The 20,296-nt window shown below is 44.4% G+C and overlaps 1 protein-coding gene across 14 annotated transcripts in view; it reads right to left on the bottom strand.

Annotated features, from left to right (window-relative positions):
• The window catches only part of tle3a (TLE family member 3, transcriptional corepressor a), a 75,425-nt gene extending 62,155 nt beyond the window's left edge, over positions 1-13,270 (bottom strand). For all 14 annotated transcript variants that reach the window (XM_060853132.1, XM_060853137.1, XM_060853146.1 and 11 more), the window contains exons 1-4: positions 12,155-13,270; positions 11,878-11,975; positions 11,460-11,523; positions 10,807-10,851 (exon numbers count right to left, since the gene is read on the bottom strand). In XM_060853132.1, the coding sequence (XP_060709115.1) occupies positions 10,807-10,851; positions 11,460-11,523; positions 11,878-11,975; positions 12,155-12,178 (231 nt within the window). In that variant the 5' untranslated portion in view covers positions 12,179-13,270. The remainder of the gene's footprint in view (positions 1-10,806; positions 10,852-11,459; positions 11,524-11,877; positions 11,976-12,154) is intronic.
• Positions 13,271-20,296: the final 7,026 nt, after the last annotated feature.

Here is a 20,296-nt window from a genome sequence, read left to right as displayed (position 1 = left end):
ACACAGGGGAGGTGGTTTGGCCATGCTAAGTTGCCCCATAGTATCCAGGAACATGGTGGATTAGCCATGAGAGATGCTGGGTTACAGGGATGGGGTAGGATGCTCCTCAGGAGGGTCAGGGTATACACGATTGGCCAAATGGCCTGCATCCACACCATAAGGATTCTATGATTCACAAATCATAGAACCGTCCCCATCATCTCCCATCCCAGCAGCCACACTGTTCCTACATTCCCATTAGTAACGGTGCCCCATAAACTAGCATGACTGAAACAAGCTAACTGGTCACGTTGCTCTTATGGGAGCATGCTGTGCACAAAGTGGTTGCAATCAGTTCAAAACTAAATTAATTTATGACAGATCCTCTCAACAAAAACTGACCAGAATATCTTTAAAAAAGATTCACTTTGGAAACTAAGAGCCACTACGTGCGACCAGCAATACCCAACACCACCGACCCACCAAAACACACAAGAAGCGGTCTCTCCCCATCTCAGCAATAAAGCAAGGACTAGAGGATAATGGGGGTGTCATGATCAAAACAATGGACTGGAAATACAGGGACACAGGCTGTTGTATGCCACTTTCAGGTCAGTGTTGAATTTTATATCCTTCACCAAATCAATATTTATTAAAATCAATTCTTGAAAATGGTATCATTTACTATATTTTGTTTTAAATCGCAACACCAGGTTATATAGTCCAACAGGTTTATTTAGAAGCACTAACTTTCAGAGCACTGCTCCTTCATCAGGAAGCTCCACATCATGGCTACTATTAAATATGTCATCACTGTCCTCTTTGGGAGCATTTGATGTTTTAGATTATAAACAAGTCAGTTAAGAACAATTTAAAAATCCTAATTTGAGGCAAGTCTGCAGAACAGACAATCCTGAAGCAATGCCAGCCTGTCTCCACAGCTCAGAACAAAACCTACTCTCACTGACACAACCAGAAAAAAAAAAATCACTTCTTGGTGTCAGAATGATACATCAACCTCTCCAGCCCAGAGATCTCTGGGCATATCCAACCTCTGGACTGTCTTGATTCTTATTGCCCCTCCACTGGAAGTCACGGCTTCAGTTGCCTAGAGCTAAAACTCTGGAAATCACTCCAGATCACCTCAAATCAAAACATTTAGGAAGATACGCCCCTTGGCTGAATTCTATGGGGCGTTTGCCCTACATCAATGTCAAGCTTTGTTGGATGGGAATCCTACAGAGTACCTCAACATGTTGTACATGTTGAGGAGGTCACTTTAGGAGTACTGTGTGCAGTTCTGGTCAGCCTGCTATAGGAAGGACATTAAATTGGAGGTAGTTCTGCAAAGATTTACCAGGTGTTGCCATGAATGGGGAGGCTTGAGTTCGAAGGAAAGGCTGGAAACTTTTCTTCACTGGAGCATGAGGTTTATAAAGTCATCGCGGTGCATAGATAAGGTGAATGAAGAGGGTCTTTTCCCTGATGGGGACCATATTTTAAAGTAGAAAGATTTTTAAAAAAGACATGAGGGACAACTTTTTTTTTAAAAAAAGTGATTCACAGGTGGAATGAGTTGCCAGAGGAAGTGGTGGATGCAGGGGCAGTTACAATATTTGAGATATTTGGATAAGTGCATGACTAGGAAAGGTTTGGAGGGAGATGGGCCAAACGCAGACAAGTGGGACTAGTTTAGTTTGGGAACATAGTCCAACATGGACTAGTTGGGTCAAAGGATCTATGTTTCCATGCTGTATAACTCTACTATATTCAAACAAAGTGCCACTTAAAAAGGCAAGTGTTGTTGCTATAAATTGCTTTATTGGGGCAGGATTGGGATATAAAATGGGAACAAGATGATACTATTTAAAGCGTTGCAGGATGCCTTTAAGAGGCAGTAACTTTGCCAGCAATTTTACCTTATAACATCCACGTGTAATGCGAGAAGGGCAAAGAATCACAATTGCTGCTTAAAACAGAGAGAACCAAGGCTTGGGAAAAAGAGAGAGAAGAAACCGACAGAAGGTAGGTGTTGAACAATGTACACAAAGCTTTTTATTGCGTGCTCCAGGCCAGTACCAAAAAGGTATCCACAACTCGATGTATCAACACCAGCTGATTAGGCAGCATTCCCACTCATCTCACTGCCCTGGTTACTCGCTCATGCTCTCTCCCAAAGCGGTTAACACATACCAATGTGCTCACCCCACCCCACCCCACCCCCTAACCCTAGATGTCGGATCCCACTCGAAGCTCCAAACTAAACCATCCCACTAGGTAGAAAAAACAGCGGAGTGGCTGCACTCCATCTCGTGGGCAGAGACAGGGTTCAGCACAGATGGACAATGAAATGGACAGCTCTGAGGGAGGGTCACTTGACCTGAAACATTAACTCTGGTTTTGCTCCAGAGATGCTGCCAGACCCACTGAGGTTTATCAGGAATGCCCGATTTGGTGTCTGACAGACAAGTTTGAAAGATAGGACACTGCTTGAACCATTCACCACCCCTACCCCAACCCACTCGCCACTACACAGACAGCTGCTTTGATTCTAGGATGGTTTGCAAACTTACTCCCACTGCTTCACCCTACCCTCAAAATTTGTCTCATCATCTCTTAAATCTCTGCGCTCTTCCACTCTGCACCACTTTCACTCCTCGAGTCATCATCCCACCAATGGCTGAAATCACTGTTACCAGTCCAACCTCTGGAATTCCCTCCCACCCTCTCCTTCCTCACCTTAAAAATCCACCACACATTTATTCAGGCATGCTAACATCTCATCTCATCAGTTTCCAGTGATACACTTCAGGGCTCGTTGCTACTTTAAAAAAAATGGTACTACTGAAATGCGAGTTGACGTTTACAAGGATAAGCCCTAGGTACCCCATGATAATCCCTGGGGTAATCCTGCCAGAATTACAAAGATAGGCCTCTGGGAGGGATCAATTTAAACAAAACAACTAAAAGGGTAACAGCACCCAAGGGGAGTTTGGGATTTGCTGCATAAAGCACTTACCCACTCTCTCTTTGCCCCATCCCCTACACACACCCCCTCCCAAACAACACGAGTAATCATGGCACACATCCATCCCACCCCCAACAGGTCGCCAACCGAATAAACACTCAGCAACATAATTGCACTGTCTTCCTTAAACTTTCATCTTTGCTCATCTGTTTGTTATGCTTTGTAAAGGCTTAGGAATGAAAGTTCTCATCCAATGTGAGAATCACATGTATAGCAGAACCAGGGATGCAGTACTGAAGGAGTACCACAGAGCCAGACACACAGTTCCCTCAGTGGGAGGTAAAATCAAGGCACTGGCACCAGCTGTGGGAGTGTTCAAACCAATATCCCTCCCTCAAGGTTATCAATTAACAACAGATCAGTTACCAGATATTAATCAAACAGCTCAGGGGATTCTGGTTTTATGCTCCTAAGTTGGAAGATGGGGTCAAGATGTAGGAAGGATTTTAACAAGCTCAGTATCAACTTCATCCCTCTCAGGGAGATTCAGATAAAAGTTGTTTCTGCCCCACAGTCAACTCACAACTTCTTATGGGATCTTACTGTGTGAGAAACTGCTACCCCAATTTCCCTAAACAACAATATGATGCCATGTGGTTCTGTTCGCCGAGCTGGGAGTTTTTGTTGCAAATGTTTCGTCCCCTTTCTAGGTGACATCCTCCGTGCTTGGGAGCCTCTTTTGAAGTGCTTCTGTGCTGATTCCTCCGGCATTTATAGCGGTTTGTCTCTGTCACTTCCGGTTGTCGGTTGCTGTCCGCTGCAGTGGCCGGTATATAGGGTCTAGGTCGACGTGCCTGTTGATAGAATTTGTGGATGAGTGCCATGCCTCTAGGAATTCCCTGGCTGTTCTGTTTGGCTTGCCCTATAATAGTGGTGTTGTCCCAGTCGAATTCATGTTGCTTGTCATCTGAGTGTATGGCTACTAAGTATAGCTGGTCGTGTCATTTTGTGGCTAGTTGGTGTTCATGGATGCGGATTGTTAGCTGACTTCCTGTTTGTCCTATGTAGTGTTTTGTGCAGTCCTTGCATGGGATTTTGTACACTACATTGGTTTTGCTCATGCTGGGTATCGGGTCCTTTGTCCTGGTGAGTTGTTGTCTGAGAGTGGCTGCTGGTTTGTGTGCTGTTATGAGTCCTAGTGGTCGCAGTAGTCTGGCTATCAGTTCAAAAATGCTCCTGATGTATGGTAGTGTGGCCTGGCCAGTCCTTTGAGTTGCAGTATGTCCTCATTTCGTTGTCTTTCCTTTAGGCATCTGTTGATGAAATTGCGCGGGTATCCGTTCTTGGTGAATACCTTGTATAGGTGTTCTTCTTCCTCTTTTTGTAGTTCAGGTGTGCTGCAGTGTGTTGTGGGCCTTTTGAATAATGTCCTGATGCAACTTTGTTTGTGTGTGTTGGGGTGGTTGCTTTCATAGTTCAGGACTTGGTCTGTGTGTGTGGCTTTCCTGTGTACCTTCGTGGTGAATTCTCCGTTCGGTGTTCTCTGTACCATCACGTCTAGGAATGGGAGCTGGTTGTCCTTTTCTTCCTCTCTCATGAATCGGATTCCTGTGAGTGTGGCGTTGATGATCCGGTGTGTGTTTTCTATTTCTGTGTTTTTAATGATTACAAAGGTGTCGTCCACGTATCTGACCCAGAGTTTGGGTTGTATTTGCGTTAAAACTGTTTTTTCTAACCTTTGCATTACTGCTTCTGCTATGAGTCCAGAGATGGGTGAGCCCATGGGTGTTCCGTTGATTTGTTCATATATCTGGTTGTTGAATGTGAAGTGTTGTGAGGCACAGGTCCAGTAGTTTAAGTATGCCGTCTTTGTTAATAGGTTCAACGTCCTATTGTCGGTTATGTATGTCCAGCAGGTTGGATATTGTTTCTCTGGCTAGGGTTTTGTCAATAGAGGTGAACAGTGCCGTTACATCGAATGAGACCATGGTTTCTTCCTTGTCTATGTGTATATTTCTGATGATGTCCAAGAATTCCTGTGTTGACTGTACAGAGCGTCTGGATCCGCTGATCAGGTGTTTCAGTTTCTGCTGTAGCTCTTTAGCCAGTTTGTGTGATGGTGTCCCTGGTAGGGATACTATGGGTCTGAGTGGGATGTCTGGTTTGTGTACTTTAGGTATACCGGCCACTGCAGCGGACAGCAACTGACAACCGGAAGCGGCAGAGACAAGCCACTATAAATGCCGGAGGAATCAGCACAGAAGCGCTTCACAGGAGGCTCCCAAGCATTGAGGGTGTCACCTAGAAAGGGGACGAAACCTTTGCAACAGAAAATTCCCAGCTTGGCAAACAGAACCACAACAACGAGCACCCAAGCTACAAATCTTCTCACAAACTATGGGATGCCATCTTTATGGTGTACAAAAGGGAACTTCAAAGTGTTGTTTGAGTGATTGGAAATGATATAAAATGCTTTGCACTGTCTCAGAAGCTCCAAGTTATAGAGATCTCACAGCTCCTACATGCTAGAACTCGGTCAGTCTTGGGTTGATGGTCAATAAATGCTGGGAGACACAAGCGACAATTCCTACATCCCAGGGACTACATTTGAAAAGTCCATTATATACAGAGCTGCAAGGTGGCTCAGTGGTTAGCGCTGTTACTTCACAGTACCAGGGACCCGGGTTCGATTCCAGCCTCGGGTGACCGTGTGGAGTTTGAATGTTCTCCCCATGTCTCGGTGAGGTTTCCTCCCACAGTCCAAAGATTGGCAGGTTACAATGGATTGGCCATCCTAAATTGTCCAGGTATGTGCAGGTTAAGTGTGTTAGTCAGGGGTAAATGTAGAGTTTAGGATAGAGGAACAGGTCTGGGTGGGATACTCTTCAGAGGGTCAGTGTGGACTTGTTGGGCCAAACAGCCTGTTTCCACAATGTAGGGATTGTATAATATAATAACACAAGATACTTTAAAGAATAACACAGGGGAAAAAAAAAGTGAATGAGGGGATAAACTCGATTCACCCATCACACACTGCACTGTCAAGTTAACTCACTTTTCCTAACATCTAGGCTGGGTGTCATCTTAACGCGACCTAAAAACTCAAATTCACCACTTGAAACATTTTCCAAAAAGTATAAAAAAAGAGGAACATCATTTTTAAAGTGTACAGAGGAGTGCAAATCTTTGGCTCTCCAGGGAGCAGCATTCCAGTCATTGGGTATTTTCAATACAGAGATGAATTTTTGGAATCCGAGGGGAGACGGGCAAGGAAGTGAAGCACAGACACAAGACCCACTTGTGGGAAGAGTCTTGAAACAGGGAGGGCACAGTTCAAGAAAGAAAAACAGAGATCTCTCACTGAAGTTGGGGAGGGGGGTGAAATTGCGCTCGACTCAGAGGTTCGTGACTATGTGGAAATAGAGACAGAATCGCTGAACATCAAAAGGTAGCAGAGGTAGCTGGATTCTAGACAAAAGTCAAAAAGGTGACCACGGGCAGGTGGGAGTGTGAAGTAGAGACCACAAACAGATCGGCCTTAAATCTTACAAGCTCAAGGGACCAGATAGCCTTCTCCTGCTCTCTCACTACACTGCTGGATGTCCTAAAGGCTGGAAAAAGTACTGCTCAATTGCAAGTAACCTGCTTTTGGAGGAAAACAGGAAGAGACAAATCAGTACAACTCCATCCTTTCCCTGTATCAGGACCCAGGCCAACGGACACTGTCACGCCCCCAAACTGTGAACACCAGGTTTGGGCTAAGGATGGGAATGGTCCAGAGACACTGAACAATGGACCTTTGAACAACTGTCCATCCAAGACCTCCCTTAACAAAGAATTCTTCACTTACAACAACAGGGTTTTACATTGTGTTAGTGTTTACTGAAAAGTGACTGTTTCTGTTAGACAACACCCAGCGTGCACTCCTCCAGTAACCATGGCGATATGCTGGGAAACAACATGCCACAAGTCCAATTGCAGGCTGGGAAATTCCAGTGATACAAAAGCTCATTAGCTCAGTTAATCTGCACTCCAACACAAAACTGCAACCAGCGAAGACCACTGCAAAAGCCAAAATAATGTAGAGCCGTCATTATTGTTCAAAATAAATCTCACAGCTCCGTTAAAGGAACAAGACTAACGGATTATTATCTTGTCATTCTTGAAAGTTGCTTCATTGTTTTCCCGATCTTCACAAAGAAAGAAAGCTTTGTTTAGACAGGGCAAAGATATAAATATTCAGTGGCAAGGGCTGGTGACAGGTGACAGAGATAGGGAAGGGGTGTAGGGGCTGCTGGGGGGTGGGAGGCAGAGTGGGTGTAAGGGCTGGTGGTGGGAGGTTAAAGATAGGGAAGGGGCAAGTTTAGAGAATTTGGAAAGGTGGAGAGAAAATGGGACACAGTTCCACTGAGGGTCTCTAACAGGTTGCACTTGATTAATGCTGAAAATGTGTTGCTGGAAAAGCGCAGCAGGTCAGGCAGCATCCAAGCAACAGGAAATTCGACGTTTTGGGCATAAGCCCTTCATCAGGAATGGACTTGATTAATACCAAGCTGCCAACAATAAACCCCATACTAACCGAAAGCCGGTGTGTAGAAATGGATGTGGACAAGGATGAATCCTATTCTGTAAAGGTCATTGCGACTAGAGGGATTATGAATGCGCAAAACATCACAACACACAGACTGTGGTCTTGACATAGACCTCCCATCCCATCTACAGTCAAATAAACTAAACATGGAGGAGCCAGAGACAGAGAGACAGAGACATGCTGTGCTTGTTCAAACTGAGAACACAGCAGCCAGATGGACACCAAGTTCCAACTCACTGTAACTAACAAACATTAATCAAGAATTCCAGAAGAAAGGGAAAAATAAACAAATCTCAAAACCACATATTTCACAAGCAATAAGATCAATACTAGCCTTAATTCTGAGCTGGAAGGTTTACTTTCAAAGTTTCATTCTTGGACACATGGAAAGCAGTTTATTGCCAGTCCCTTAATGTCCTCGAGCTCCCTAAAGCCAAAGGGTCAGCTTGACCATTTCAGAGGGAAACCTGGAGCTAACCAGCTCGCCGAGAGTCTAGAGTCGCATGCAGGTCAGACCAGGCAATAGACAGCAACGTTCCTTTCTGAAAAGGATGACTGTGAACCAGGTAGAGTTTCTGCTATACTCCAATAGTTTGAGAATCAGGACTGTGGGCCTGCTGCATTGCTGGGTGTGCCAGACGTTCAGTCACTAAAGTCAAACCAAAGCCCTGCCCGTCCTTTAAGTGAATGGGAAGATCCCACGGTGCTATTTTCATAGAGGGGTAGAGTTCTTCCTAGTGAACAGGCCAAAGTTTAATCGCTTAACTTGCAAAATTGGTGAAAGGAGGCTAACCAGTAAATTTATCACAGTCTTGCTCGCCTCCAACTCGGTTACGTTGTAAATAATTCACTGACGTCTGCAGAAGGTGAAAACAATGTTTAAAGTGCAATTGCTCTCCAGATTGTCTCACAGAGTTACAAGGAGATGGGCTACAGCAAGAATCATAGAATCCCTACAGTGGGGAAACAGGCCCTTTGGCCCAACAAGTCCACACCGATCCACTGAAGAGTATCCCACCCAGACCCATTCCCCAACCCTATTATTCTACATTTCCCCTTACTAATGCACCTAACCTACACAGCCCTGAACACCATGGGCAATTTAGCACAGCCTATTCACCTAACCTGCAGACCTTTGGAGTGAGGGAGAAAACCAGAACACCTGAAGAAAATCCATGTGGACACAGGCAGAACGTGCAAACTCCACACAGACAGTTGCCCGAGGCTGGAATCAAACCTGGGTTCTTGGTGCTGAGGTAGCAGGTAAAAACAATGACTGCAGATGCTGGAAACCAGATTCTGGATCAGTGGTGCTGGAAGAGCACAGCAGTGCTAACCACTGGGTTACCGTGCCGCTAAGTGGTCAGTGAACAGAGACCCACAAACTCTGCTCGATTCACACCAAGGGCTGAACTGAAAAAGTCTCGATCAGGAGTCAGACTGTTCACCTCAGCACCCCAGGCTGCCTCACACCTTCCGCAGCCTCACGCACACGTCAGTAAATCAAAGAGCAGGAACCACAGGAAAGTTTCCCAAAATCGGCAGCTCTGCGGGAACGAGAGCTTGCATTCCTGCGATGGTTTTCACTGTACCATGACCTCAGGAAGCCAGCAAAGCATAAATCATTGTCATAACATCGACAACACAGAAGCTGATTTACATGAAACAAGCTCCCAGTAACGCAATAACTGGATAATCTGTTATTTCATCCCTGCCACCCATCCCAAAAAAAAGAAAAATGTTGACAGAGGGAAACGTTGTGCGCAGAGTTCTAGGAAGAACAACTCTATCCTTCGAACAAAAAAGAAAGCATCCCTATCAGTGCAGTAAACCTCAAAAAAAGGTCCACAGATTCCAACCAACAGGTCAAAGAATCATCAACAACACAGTGGCAGATCCAGCCAGTCCTCCAGGCAACTCACTGCTGGACAAAAATAAAAGGCCACAGCAATGACAGCAAAACCAATGGTAACCAAAACAGAATCTGTTCCAATCTAGTGATCTTCACTCCAGCAGGCACACAGCCCCACCCTGATAGTATCTTATCTGCTGAACACGTCACATTCCAACACAGCACTCACATTTCTCCCTTGAAGTCATTTCAGATCAGTACCAGGAGGGGAAAAAAAAGCTTTAAAAAAAGTGACAGGTACCAGAGAAAACTGGAGACAAACATAACTGACAATAAACTTATTTCACAAAAAGGGCAGCAACCATACTCCAGATTGAGAACAATCAAATGGGCTAATCTGACATTCACTGGTTTTCAAGTACACGGCATCAACAAGTTAAGGGTTGGTCAAACTCCGAGCCAACAGGGATAACTGCACAGTTACAGGTAACTACAGGCAGAAAAAAAAATCTTTTACGGCCCTTGGGCTTGCATACATAAAGAGAGCAAGAGTGTTGTGGTACAGGTCAAGGGAGGGAGCAGTTGAACAAGCGCCTGAATATTACTGGAGGCTTGACCATTTAGATAGGACCACAATGGAATCATTTAAAGACTCAACAAAGCAAATTGAAAAAAGGAATCTCAGTTTGGATTCCTGGTTTTTTTTGCTAATAGACGTCCTCTCTTTGCTTGGCTTCAAGGTATCAACTTATCACTGGACTGAAATTCCTCAAGCACCATTGAAAACAAACAAGATAGTTTTAAAAAACTTACTATAATTCCCTTTTTAAAGTGGAGAGAGGAAAGGCCGAATACAATTGCCCCCCAAAAAAAGCTGTTTTTTAAAAATTCATGGAACATCCTCATTAATTTTAAATGCCTTTGACATTGAAAGGATCGCTGAACTTTTGTAAAGAAGAATATGTAAGGTGGGGACTGATCCTTTCCAAAGCCTGCTTGGGAGAGACAAAAGGAGCCCTGTCCCTTTAAGTCCATGACTGATTACCCAAGTTTCACATTACCTCCAATTAGGAGCACACAATGCTACTTGGGAAAGCAGGACTGACTGATGCTTGAATTGGAGCACTGCAAAATGAGTTCTCTTTAAAAAGTGAAGTTGTTATCAGTCAGACGCAGATTGCAGCCCCAACTTGTGGCAGAAAGTGGAACTGCCATTCACAACTCAAAACAAAACTATATCCAAACTATTCAAAACAAACCCCAAATTTCCCTCCCCCTGTAGAAATAGGGCACACAAAGGTCACTCAGACCCTCCACCTGTAGAATCACGGGGATCAGTTTTATGCACAGCCAATACTCAAATTTACAGCAATTCATCTTCCCATCCTAAAGGAAAGATTTCCACATTGTTCTTACCTGCTTATGCATCTCAATATTCAACCCATAAGACATCTCGTAATACTGAAACAATAAAAAATCAATGCATTAATTTACATTCTGGGATGTTTGAAAATCTCCCTGCAAATTTCCCACTTGTCTGTTGTTTTCTCTCTGTGTACCATCACTTGATTTCCACCTAAATTTGATTTTAAGATCCCTGCTTCCATCTCTGACTGCGTCCTTTTAATAAACAGCTGTGGTGATGGGAAATTATAAAATTGTTCACTCATAGACTACATGTGGACAGCACGTTTACCTTTTCAAAAGAAAACCATCTCAGATGTAAAGGAGAGCTGAGTGTTTAGCAACCAGTGTTATTCCACAAAAAGGTCAACTACTTACAACTAAACATTAGATTGTAATTTAAAAGTATTTCCCAAATTCAGCAACAATCCCCAACACAATGATTTAAAATCTTGAAATTTGCAAAACAGACAACTGAATAAGTTTGATTGAGTTGGTGTCAATGGTTATGTCATGTCCTATTTTAATCAGCTCGTAATGAGGGCCAACAAAATTTACTGACAAATGTTCACATGGATTAACACAGGAGCATTCCGGATTGAGAAGAGAGACACAAATACCTTGGGGAGGGGGAGGAAGAGTGTGTGTAAAAGAAAGAGCCTTACCATAACATAATGACGCTGCATCTCTGTCTTTTCGTTTGCCAGTTTATCACATTCCATTTTTAAACTGAATTAAAAAGAAACCGTAGAGGAAAAAGTATCAATTTCAAGGGGTTCAGGGAACCGAGACTGTGTCAACACATTAACCAAACAATGAACTGACATCACACGCTGAATAATTTAAAAGCTTGTTTACATGACATCTACTAACCTAAACAAAGCAAATAAATTGCTCACTGCTTTATTGCTCAATATTATCACTTTAAAATACAGTCTGCTTATTGTCTAGCGAATTGTAAATGTAAGGGGGAAGTGGTGTAGACTGAAAGATAGATTTTGGGGGGAGATAGGGGGTGATGGACTAGATTCTGATCGCTCCCTCTCGAACCAACTCAGCGTAAACACCATCGAATTGACCCACCTGTGATACTGAGCTTGCAAGAACTGAAATTCTTCCTTGATGCGGTCGCACGATTCCGCCACGGTGAATTTAAACGGTTGAGCAGGTTGATGAGGAGCCTGCAAGTACAAACAGCATTTTTCAAAAAAACAAAACCTCCGAATCAACAAACACCACTCACTCGATACCGGCGCAATCAGGTGCTCCTTACGTCTAAGAGCAACAACAAAAAAAAACTCTCGCTATTCAAGTTAAGAGGATTGTTTGTATCAAAATAGAGAGTGTGAAAGACACTTACCGGGTGCCTGCCTTGAGGATACATCTTTTAAACAATGTATCCCCGATTAGGGGAAAGGGTGGGGGGGGTAAAAGGGGAAAGAACCCCACGGGAGGGGGAAAAGAGGGAGATACAATTCCAACGATCGATGAACAAGATGCAAGCCCACAACACAAGAGAAAAGCTGTGAAGAGTCTACGGCCACGCCGCTCAGGATCAGAACCACTCCCAATGCTACACAACAAAGCAGCAAGTCCTCCGGGCTGCAGGCGAGGAGATTTTGTTTTAAAAAAAAGTCCCTTTGTGCTAGAAGACGAGGGGAGCTCCGACAGCACAGTTTGGATTAAGGGAGATCATGGTACAACAGTCAGTTAGCAGCGACTCCGGCTGAGGTGGGGGGGAAAAGCAAAGACACAATGTGTTTTTTTTGTAAAAACAAAAGGCTTCTCTTCACACACAGAGACAGAAAAGTCGCGATTCAGTTTCCGAAAACAGAATGGCAGCGTGGTCCGGAGGGAGGCAGAGAAATGGGAGGGGGGGGGGGGGGGGGTGGGAAGAGAAGGAGGGCGATAGCGTCCACTTTTTTCTTCCGCGAAGGTGCGGCCGGGCAATCTGGAAGTTTTGTGCCGGGATCCGGCTCCGTCCTCCTCCTGGGAGGATCGGCTTCAGCAGCCGAGGGGCTGCGGGGCGACGGCGAATCCCAGACCCGCAAGCCTCGACGGAGAGATCATGCTCGCTTCTTCCGAGCTGATGGGAGGCGGGAGTGGGGGGGAAAGAGGGAGGGGAAATCGAGGAGGAAGGGAACACACGGAACAACAGCCCAAAAGAAAACCAGCAGCGAGGAGGAAATTGCAATAATCTTCAATGAAGTTCAGCGGCGATTGTTGCAATTGACATAATCCCAGGACGATCTCTCTCTCCACCTTGTAGTTGCAATTGTATTTTGCAACAATATTTGTTACTGTAACAGTTTTGTAGCAAAACGACAGACAGGGATTCTTTTTCCTGCGAATTGGGAACGATCAGACGGAATGCCACACACAGACAGAGCCACAATCCACACCACGCGGCTTCCCCTTCCCTTCCTTTCCTTTCCTTTGCTTTCCTATTTCTCTTTCTCTCTCTCTCTCTCTCCTTCTCCGAAACTGCCCCGAGAGCCTGACCATATTTGGGTGGAAAGTAACCAACGTTCCGCGGGGCCCGGCCTCAGCCAATCCGAAGCCCCCGCGCCCCACGTGGGGCTCCGCTTCTCCCGCGGCGGCCCGTGGGGGTGGGCTCCTCCGGCCAATCGGTTGCGCCCTGCCTCGCTATTGGTCGGCGTCCCCGGTCCCTGTCAGTCAAAGCCGTCCCTGGCCCCGCCTGCTCCCGCCGAGCTGTCAATCAAACCCACGAGGGGCCGCCGCGGCTGTAGCGCTGACAAATGCCTTTGATTCTGCCTACTGCTTGCAAATAGCGGCTGGAATGCTGCTTAATTAGTTTTGAATGTCTTTCCCCCCAACAGCTCAAACAATCTGTCAGTACCATGTGGTAGAAGGATCTGTGTGTGTGTGCGCGCGAGGTTTTTTTTTGTTTTGGAGTTTGGGGAAGGGGGAAAGATTAAATACAAAATCAGAATTCTTTATTTTTATGGAACGTGTGCGCTTTTCAAACCACATTTAATAAAATGTGATGATCACAAAACCCATCGATACTTAGCAAACTTTAATTGGGGGACGCCTTATGAAAGGGATTGCAGCCAATTGGTACCATAGAGATTGGGGGGGGGGGGTGGGAGGGTGTTGGAAGAGATAAGTTCCCTACCCACCAAAAGCCCTTCGGGATTGCTGCCCCGATTCAGAAGCTTTTAAAAACTTAAAGTATTGATGGATCCTTACTTCCAACTTCAAGAGTTTGACCTCCTCAAAAAAAAAGCTATATCAATATTTCCATCACAAAGGCAGATGTGGGAATGTGACATCGGCTGATTGGGGAAATTTCCCCATTATCTTAATATCTAGAGCAGAATGATCATTTTGAAAGCTAGGCTGCAAGTTCTAATCGGGTTGAAAGTTGATTCTCCAAACTCTTGTCATTGTTTAATTTCCCATTCAGCCTCCTCTATCACCCAAGTACTGAAACAGCGAAAAAATATCTTATTTTGTTTGCATCTTGTCGTGATCTGTTCCATGCAATAAATTATGACCTTAGTGCATAAATCTCAAGCGCTTGACAATTATTTTTAAAGTGTTCGAATCCTAATTGGAATCGTTTCAACTGTTTATATTACATGAAGTGTCAGGGTCATTTGCTACTGAAAAGATTAGTTTTCATTGGCCGGTTAATTGAGAACGTTGGAAACATCCCACGTGGGACTGAAACTGAGTGGCAAAGGCTTGGCTGAAATTTGACGGTAAGAAGGAAATCCAGGAGCGGAGTTTCTGGCTCAGCAGGCCGCCCTGTTAATATGTCGAAAACAATACAAGCATAACAGGGCCTCAACAATATTTTCAACAGAAACTTACATTAATATAGCGCCTCTCACAATCGAAGGGCAACCAATCTGTTCATAGCAAGCTTTTATATTTAAAGCCAACCTGTTAATACACACCTCTGGAGCAGTTGGGATTTGAACCTTGCCCTTCAGTTTCAGATATAAGGGCAGTATTACTGCGTCATATAGCAAATGGCAAAAAGCATCGAGAAAAACACGCCATTTTGAGTTCTGAAGAAGGGTCACTGAATTCCAAAAGGTTAAGATTAGATTAGAGTTTCTACAGTATGGAAACAGGCCCTTCAGCCCACAGAAGAGTAACCCACCCATCTCCCTCTGACTAATGCACATAACACCATGGGCAATTTAGCACGGCCAACTCACCTGATCAGCACATCTTTGGACTGTGGAAGGAAACTGGAGCACCTGGAGGAAACCTATGCAGACACAGGGAGAATGTGCAAACTCCACACAGACAGTTGCCCAAGGCTGGAATTGAACCTGGGACCTTGGCACGGTGAGGCTGCAGTGCTAACCACTGAGCCACCATGCTACCACTAACTAACTATCTTTCTTTCTTTCTCTCTCCACAGATGCTGCCAGACCCCTTGAAACTATACAGCAATTTCTGTTTTCATTTCAGATTTCCAGTACCCACAGTTCTTCATTTTATCAAAATAGGTGACAGCTACTCAGTGGCCCATTTCTCAAGGTAATGCCTTGACCAATCAGTGTCAACCTTGCCTGGCTTAAAATTTTAAATGAAGTGTGGCAATTAATTGTCAATCATCATCAACTACTGCATTCTCCATGGTACACCCTCAAACAATCAAGAGTTCAGAGGCCAACCAATCAGCAGTCTCCTCTCATCCAGTCTGATTTTTGCTCTTGAAGTGGATTTCTTTGAAAACATTTGGCCGTGTTGCATAATGAAGTATTTGAATAAGCACCACTGATGTTTGGCAAAAGACAAAGGGGAAAATAAGCAGGAGATTAGAATCTCGTCAGTTGAAAAAACAAAAGAAATGAAAAATGTTTGATAAAATCTGCCTTTTCCAGGAATTAATGACTAGACATTGCCTTTGTGTGTGAGTCAATGTTTTCTTTCATTCATGGGATCAGGGCATCACTGGCTAGGCCAGTATTTATTGCCCATCCCTAATTGCCCAGAGGGCAGTTAAGTTGCTGATAGTGTCCAGGGATGTGTAGGCTAGGTGGTTAGGTTAGCCATGGGAAATGCATTATTACAGGGATGGGGTGAGTCTGGGTAGGATGCTTTTCATAGGGTCAGTGTGGACTTGATGGATTGAATGGCCTGCTTCCACACTGTAGGGAGTCTGAGTCTGACTTAACCCTTGAGTTGCTTGGGCCCAAAATTCTGGAATTTCATCTCGAAATATCTGTGCCTCCATCTTGGGCAGCACAGTGGTTAGCACTGCTGCCTCACAGCGCCAGGGACCCGGGTTCAATTTCAGCCTAGGGCGATTGTCTGTGTGGAGTTTGCACATTCTCCCCGTGTCTGCATGGGTTTCCTCCGGGTGCTCCGGTTTCCTCCCACAGCCCAAAGATGTGCGGGTCAGGTGAATTGGCCATGCTAAATTGCTCGTACTGTTAGGTAAGGGGTAAATGTAGGGGTCTGATTGGGTTGCTCTTTGGAGGGTCGGTGTGGGCTCGTTGGACCGAAGGGCCTGTTTCCACACTGTAAGTAATCTAATCTAATCATCAGAACAAACTTTAAGATGTAGCTCTTTGTCCTGACCAAGTCTTTGGTCATCTGTCCTTTGCTATGGTCAAAGTTGTCCTTTGGTCAAATTTGCTGACAACACTATTGTGAAATGCCATTTTATTGCATTAAGGTGCTAGATAAATATAGATTGTTGTTGTTCCTGCCTCCGGTTTAAACCCTTCCTTGTGTGGAGGTAAAAATTCCACACGAACTTTGAACAAGTTCTTTCCACATTCCATCTGCAGTGCAGTTTCTCATTTGAGTTATTAATTTATCATTTTTAGAATGTCTATGTGTACATAGAGAATCCAGATTGTGACCTAAATGTAACATTTTGCTACTCTTGTTTGAAAGATACGCCCAATTCTCAGTATCATGGCAGCATCAGAAAGGGTACAGCATATGCTTCAACATTACAAAATACAAACAGCCATTCAGCTACACATCAAATAGTTTGTATCACATTGAACTGTCCTGTTCCCATGCCCTTCGAACCCTTCCCTTTCATTCACCTCCACGGGCCAGTTTTGAGTGTTGACTGAGTTTCTCCCTCATCATTGGAAATGAATCCCCCAAGCCCTGCAGTTCTCTGAGAAATCCAACCCCAGGCTCTGTCCATCTCCCGGCCGTTATCAGTGACTAGTCCTGACCTTCAATCTTCAGAGTTACATGGGCCACTGCTATGCTGATTTTCTCAAGCTGCTTTCTGTTATTCGTTCCCGGGTCGTGGGAGACAGTTTCAAAGCAGTGGTTATTGCTGCAATTAATTGCTCTAAAAAAAATTGGCTTTTGTATATACAGCGTTTGCCAAGGCATTCCCAATTACTGAAGTGTTGGAACGTAAGGGGAGATGGTGCTTTCATGGTAATGTCACTGGACTAGTTACCAGAACTACCCAGGCTAATGATCTGGGAACATGGGTTTGAATCCATCTATGACAGATGGTGAGACTAAAATCATGGAAAGCTGGTCTAATGACAATGCAACTGTCAATTGGTGTAAGGCCCATCTGGTTAACTAATGCCTTTAAGGGAAGGAAATCTGCTAACCTCACCCAGTCTGGCCTACATGTGACTCCAGACTCACAGCAAAGTGTTTGACTCTTAAATGTCCTCTGGGCAATGAATGCTGGCCTAAATATCAGCCACAACATTGGGAAAGAACTTGCCTGCCTTTATAAATAGTTTCATGGGATCTTTTACATTCAGAGTGGACATTAGACATGGCTTCAGTCTTAAAATCTCATTCAAAGAGCAGAACGTTTGACAGTGCGCTGCTTTCTCAGCGCCGGCAGTGGGAGAACGGACGATGGAGCTGAAGGCTGTTGAGTGGGTATTTACAACAATGACCTGCTGACTCAGCTGGTGAGAAGTGTTCACCATACTGATTCAGCAAAAATTCCCAAGAAGCTTTCGTGGGCATGGAATGTGTATGGATGTGATGCCAAGACACATTCCTTTCTCTGCAGAGACACACAGCTCCGGCCTTTGTAAAGATTGTGGCTGAAGGGCGCCAGACATCTGTCTCCAAGACTCTCAGATACCGAAGTCCATGTATCTACAACAACTTACACCATATTCCGCATATTGACCGATGCAGTAATTGAGAAATATCTTTTTAAAAGGCTATAAAGAGTATCTAGGCATCCATCAATTGAGCTGGCATCACTGAGTGAAACAGAAGTAGAAAGCTCATTATTTATTTACCAACTGAATTCTTAATAATAGTCTCACTGGAGTATAACAATGTCCTTTAGTATGAAGCTTTGGCATTTAGTGTTGGCTAGATATTTAACTAGTGAACACTTCACTGAATTTGCACTTTCCACATGCTCCTGGTATTTTCTGGCGGTCTGCTTTTGCTCAATGGGGAATAGCCTCCTCTCTGAGACTGAGACTAAAAGTTGTTGCTCCTGCTTCTACTCTGAATCCAGACCGTTAGTCGCCATGCAGTATTGAGGGAGTGCTGCATTGCCAGAGATGCCTCTTTTTGATGAGAGGCTAAACTGAGGTTCCCCCACCTCTATCCTCTTAAGTGAAGTATCTCAGATGATTGGAGTGGAGGAGATGGGTGGTCTGATTTGAAAGTAAAATTCAGGAAGGGAGAAAAAATAGAAACTCAGCAGGTCTGGCAGCATCTGTGGAGAGAGAATCAATGTATTGGCATTGCTTTTATTGAAGAGCAGCCCTGTTCAGCAGCTTTATAACTGTCCTGTCAGATGGACATAAAGGATCAAAAACTGAAATTGCTGGAAAAGCTCAAGAGGTCTGGCAGCATCTATGGAGAGAAATCAGAGCTAATGTTTCGGGTCCAGTGGCCCTTCCTCAGAAGTCTAGCAGTTCTTTTAGTTTTTATTTAGGGCATGGTTCTATTTCAAAGGCAAGCAGGAGAGTTCTCCTGGGTAGTCTGGCCAATAATTATCCCTTGAACAACATCATGAAATAGCTTGTCTGGCCATTTACTTCAATGTTGTTCGTGGGAATTTGCTATGCACAACTCAGCTCCCATAATTCCTATATTACAGCAATAGTTACACTTCAAGTAAAAATAAACAATCATTGTTTGTAAAGTACTTGGGGACATTTGAAGCTCTTGAAAGGTGCTATATAAATGCAACTTTTTTTCTCTTTTATGACAGAAATAAATTTGTTCATGGTTGAATACCTGAAATCAAGTTCTCAACCCACTCATGAAGGTTAGGTATCACAGGGCTGTTAGCATTTACACAGGAACACCTTGCATTTATAGATCGCCTTTACTAATAAACCATCCCTTCACAAACATTATCAAACAAAAACACTGAGTCACTCAAGGAGATAATTAGCCAGACGACCAAAAATCTTGGTCAGAGAGGAAGGAGTTCAGCAGTGTCTTAAAGGAGGAAAGGGAGATAAAGAGATGGAAAGGAATTTTAGAGATTAGGGCAGAGACAGCTGAAGGTGCAGTCGTCAGCATTAGAGCAGTTAGAAATGGAGATGCTGAAATGACCAGAATTGAAGGAGTGTGGAGATCTCCGAGGGTTTTGGAGCTGGAGAAGATTAAAGGGATCGGGAGAGATGAGCAATTTGAAAAGCTATGGATCCAGAGAGACCGGTCTCATGATTTAAAATTAAACTTTGGGTTCAGAATCCTCCTAGGCAGCTGGGAAAGATCTTACCCATAATGTGGGTAACTAGTTAATCTCTCCCCAAGCAATCAGGACTAACAGCCAGCAGTGATCACTGCACAATGGCTGTACAATAGGAATCTTTTTGACCTTTAGCTTCTAGAGTGCAATCACCAGCTGAGTCATTTCATGGGTTCACAGTCTCACAGAGTCACCACTTTCATTAAATGTAATCAATTGAAGTCCACAATTCTACTTATGCAGCTAGTTTAGCAGTTGGCAGTTTGCTGTAAAAGCCTGGACTTTATTTTCTTCCTAAGCCTGACTCATTGAGTGATCTGGAGAGGCAGATGTGTCAACGGCAGATTGGGTTCCGTTCCAAATAACCCCTGGAAGTTAATGAGAAACCATGTGCTGGCTGAGTACAGGGAGGCCTCTGAGTACCTTAAGGATGGATGGGTTGCCGAACAGCTGTGACTCAGTGGGTTTCACTCTGAGTCAGAAAGTTGCAGATTCAAATCCCACTCCAGGACTTGAGCACAAAAGCACATTGGAGATGGCAGCTGACAGGTGACATGTTAAAGTGCATGTTGTCTCAGGTGGATGTACAGTCATGGAGATGCACAGCTCAGAAGCAAATGTTTTGGTCCCACTTATCCATGATGACCAGATATCCTAAATTAATCAAGTCCCATTTGCCAGTATTTGGCCCATATCCCTGTCAACCCTTCTTATTCATATACCCATCCAGATACTTTTTAAATGTTGTAACCATACCAGCTTCCTCTGGCAGCTCATACCAGCTTGGGCAGCACGGTGGCACAGTGGTTAGCACTGCTGCCTCACAGCGCCAGAGACCTG

The sequence above is a fragment of the Hemiscyllium ocellatum genome, chromosome 39, assembly GCF_020745735.1.
Source record: "Hemiscyllium ocellatum isolate sHemOce1 chromosome 39, sHemOce1.pat.X.cur, whole genome shotgun sequence".
Taxonomy (NCBI): Eukaryota; Metazoa; Chordata; class Chondrichthyes; order Orectolobiformes; family Hemiscylliidae; genus Hemiscyllium; species Hemiscyllium ocellatum.
The sequence above is the reverse complement of the archived record's forward strand: the minus strand, read 5'-3'. Positions and strand labels throughout refer to the sequence as shown.